Source organism: Corylus avellana, chromosome 7 (genome assembly GCF_965113065.1).
Source record: "Corylus avellana chromosome 7, dhCorAvel1.hap1.2, whole genome shotgun sequence".
NCBI classification, from domain to species: domain Eukaryota; kingdom Viridiplantae; phylum Streptophyta; class Magnoliopsida; order Fagales; family Betulaceae; genus Corylus; species Corylus avellana.
In genome coordinates this window covers 10,556,497-10,560,331 of record NC_142496.1, presented here as the reverse complement: position 1 = coordinate 10,560,331, position 3,835 = coordinate 10,556,497, and the positions used below count along the sequence as shown (strand labels likewise).

General features: G+C 38.4%; 1 protein-coding gene across 2 annotated transcripts; it reads right to left on the bottom strand.

Moving 5' to 3' along the window:
- Positions 1-968: 968 nt before the first annotated feature.
- On the bottom strand, positions 969-2,596 carry BRC1 (TCP family transcription factor). Of its 2 annotated transcripts, none has more exons than XM_059598868.2 (3): positions 2,455-2,596; positions 1,335-2,346; positions 969-1,213 (listed from the first exon to the last, which is right to left on the bottom strand). In XM_059598868.2, the coding sequence occupies exons 2-3, from the start codon at positions 2,154-2,156 to the stop codon at positions 1,166-1,168; spliced, it is 870 nt and encodes a 289-aa protein (XP_059454851.1). In that variant the 5' UTR covers positions 2,157-2,346; positions 2,455-2,596; the 3' UTR covers positions 969-1,165. The 2 variants fall into 2 exon arrangements, with proteins under 2 accessions (XP_059454851.1, XP_059454852.1); XM_059598869.2 differs by having other exon boundaries at positions 1,335-2,285.
- Between the last annotated feature and the right edge of the window lie 1,239 nt (positions 2,597-3,835).

The following is a 3,835-nucleotide window of genomic DNA, read 5'->3' as shown; positions in this document are numbered from 1 at the left end:
AAACCCTCTACAAATGGGAGCTTCAATTATAAATAGTTAGATTCAATTTTTGAATGTCTTATGTCTTAAATCAATGGAGTGAGCATATTAAGATAATATATTCAAACAGCAATCTAGGGTAATTTTTTCAATTTAGAACAATTATTGCTTCTTTGAGCTAATTAATTAACTCACAACACAAGTTTCTATTCTAGAAAAGGGTAGTTGCCATGAAAAGATATTCAGAAGCTCTAGTTTCATTAGGAATATTTAAAAACAGTATAAATTCCAGGGTTTAATTTATTTTTCTTCCTTTTTCTTGGGGAGGTATGATCAATTGAGTCTTGTGAAGCTAATTTTGTAATAGGATTGGTTTTATATATCTGCTCTTAATTTGGAACCCAAACAGTACTCCATATATGGATATGAGCAAATAAAAGTTTCCTTTTTGATTTGATCATTAATTAATGCGTGCTGATGAATTTTCCTTGTCTTGCTTTCAAGCATTATTATGTTGTTTATGTGATGAAATGAGATAATTCATGTGTTGAAATTTCACAACCTAGGTGTCAATGGGACTTGGAAAGCATCACAGGAGGTGCATCACTTTTAAGTGTCTATTCAATCACATCTAAAAAGATAAACCACCTCCATTCACTGGAATGCACTTAGGAAGGAAGTTAGCCCACAGACAAAAATATTATAGACCAACAACCCTAACCCTTTTCCAAATATAAATGGACTGGGAGAGAAAAAAACATCAAAACATAGTAAATTTACACAAATCATATGGTAAATTGCCAGTTTTTTTTTTTTTTTAAAAGCCTAAAAGGGAAAAATGAAAAAATATATTTATATAAGTTTGCATTATCAAAGCCTTCTATCTAATCCATCTCATATACATGGACATCAGTTCATATCCATATATATTCTACTGATTGATATATATATATATATACACGTGTGTGTGTTTGAAATACCAGCAAAAGGAAGATAAACATTATTAATTATCATGAAAAAAAAGGACATAACAGTAAGTAGTTCATTCGCATGAATTACATTCCAAACAGAAAGAAAGCATACACATATCCATCCATCCTAGTACTGCACGCAGCTGATGTTTATTGAGTTGACAAGCATCATCATCAGATCATAACGACACATTCACATGGTTATGGTTAATGTATCATCCCTCCCATGGTTTGCCAAAGAATTGGAAGTCTCCCAATTGATGCTGCAAATTAACAATTATATGACGATCGAGGTTGTCAGAATCCTAAACATGCAAACATGTTTGAGCTAGAGAGAAATTCATGAAATCTGTTAGTTTGTTAATTTAATTTAATTTAATTTACCTCTTGGGAAATTGCTGTATTGTTGTTTAGAGAACTGAAGATCACAGATGGGCTCCACGTGCCAATAATCACCAAAGAATCATCGTTAACGATGTTGTCTTCTGCTGCTGCCTTCAAATTGCTATGGCTTTGTGTCGTAATTTCCATCAAATCATCTCCTACTCGACTCCTCATCTTTTCTCTTGTTCTCTCCCTTGCCCTTGCCCTCGCCTTCTCCCTTGACTCCCTTGCAAGTGGGTGAAACGCACATTTTCTCCACTCCCTAATCTTCTTCTTCTCTTTCGCCGCCTTCACTTTACTACTACGATGATCATGATCGACAACTTCGCACGAGTGATCATCAGAAGTAGAAGAAGCAAAGCTGCAGCAAGCGGTGGTGCTCTTGCTGTTGATCTCTCCGGCGAGCTTGTTGATTTCAGGTTTGGCTTGCACGAGAAGCCACTCAACGGTCTTGCTAGCCTTGTCGTAGCCTAGCATGTCTTGGAGGCCGAAGAACTTGCGGGCGACATCGAGGGACAACCTCATTCTCCGGTCCCTGGGTCCTCGGGCAGTGTTAATCTTGCTGTGGCGGTCGCGCTTGGAACATCTTTTCCTCGGGATCTGCTCAGTGATGTGAGTTTTGGTAGATTCGACCATGTTGGTTTGGGTTAAGGAGGAGGAGGGGTGGTGAAGGTGAAGGAGGTTGTTGTAAACGTCGTCGTCTTCGAAGGGAAAGAAGCTGGAGGTGGTACTGGAGATGATGTCATTGAGAAAAGGCCTCTGGAGAAATGGATGGTCAGAATAGGAGATGGGAATATTAGTGTTACTATTTGAGGAATACATTTTTTTTTTTTCTAAATTTATTTATTTGAATTGCACCGGTTGAGAATGACGTAGATAGGGTGCCAGGGGAAGGAAGGCAGGAGGCTAATTAATTCATTTTCATTTTCTTCCTTTCTTCTCTCTAGCTATCTGCAAGTGTGGAAGCCTGGAGTTATTGAGAAAGACAGCAGCCGGCCATGAGAAGGACAGCCTGAAATGAATGTATGTATATATGTATGTATTTGTCAAATGGGTATGTATATATATGCATGTATCATGTATGTAGAGAGAGAGAGAGATGATGAGATAAAAGATTTACCTGCAGCTTGCTTTAAGCAAGACTAGCTAGAGAGAGAGAGAGAGAGAGAGACAGAGACAGAGAGAGCTTGAGAAAGACAGCATGGCTAGGATACCGTACGTCCATGGGGCGAGAGAGAGAGAGAGAGATTTGAATAAAGATGGTGAGGAGCTAGGGGATATAAAAAAGAAGGCAAGAAAGAGGGTATTTATTGCAGACAAAGAGGCGTCTTTTTCTTAATCTTTTCCTTCTTTTGTGCATACAGTACTCGTCCCCCTTAGAGCGATATTTGGGAAGTGATGAGTGGATAGGAAATACCAAGTAACTGTGCTACTTCACGTGATTTGCATATTACACCTCCATATTTCTTCTTAATTCTAAACCACCCCCTAGGAATTCCCAAACAAGCATCCTGCATGGATTATTTATTCCCCCTTTGTGTAACTTCTCTGATCAGTGCATGTGGATGTGGAATCTCATTTTCTTTCTTCTTTTATTTTTTTGTTAAGGATATATAATTTTAACCTACACGTAGCTGTTTCTAACCCTAACAGAGAAGGACAATTATTTCACTCAAAGGGGGCATGCACTGTGAGCCTGCCATGAGACGCAATGCTCCCTTTGACTGAAGCTTTGCAATTAATTAAATATATGTCGCTTTCACAAAAAAGAAGAAATCCCATCTCTCTCTCTCTCTCTCTTGTCTATCTATCAACTCTATATGTGAGAGAGAATGTCGTTGGGTTCCCTCCCATGCGTGCTTATCTGTTTAGCTTTTCTTTCAAAAGCTTTCTCTCTCTCTCACATTTTGTCAAGGAAGAAAGAAAGAAAAGAGTTGCTTGTGGCTTGTGCTTGTGCTTGTACTTGCCACTGCCACATACATAGACCCTTCTCCAAAACCTAGCCAATCACACCAAAGTGCCATAGCTATCTAGCCTACAACAAAAAATGCCATCTCATCGTATTTCAAAATGGGAATAGTCCTATCCACAATTGAAACCCCTCTTTACCCCAACTATTTTTCCATATATACATGCCGTCCTCTCCACTTATATCTCACTCTCTCTCTCTCTCTCTACCTAGAACTGAGCCCGACCACTTTAGACTAGCATAATTACAAGGACCACCTTGGCAAAGCTGGGTTTGTTCTGAGGTTGCTTTCAAGGAGGAGATAACTATGAAGGAAAAAAGGGAGAGTGAATGTACCATCAACTGGAGTGGCTGATAATGAGAACCTACACAAAAATCACAAGAAAAAAAAAAAAAAAATTAATCTAAGCTAGTGCTTTCATTTCCTTGGTGAATTCTCATCCTGTCTCTTGTCTGTACTTAAAACCCATTTATATATGTGGTTGAAATAACAAGCCTTGATCAACATGATTTTTTTTGTCGGGAAATAATA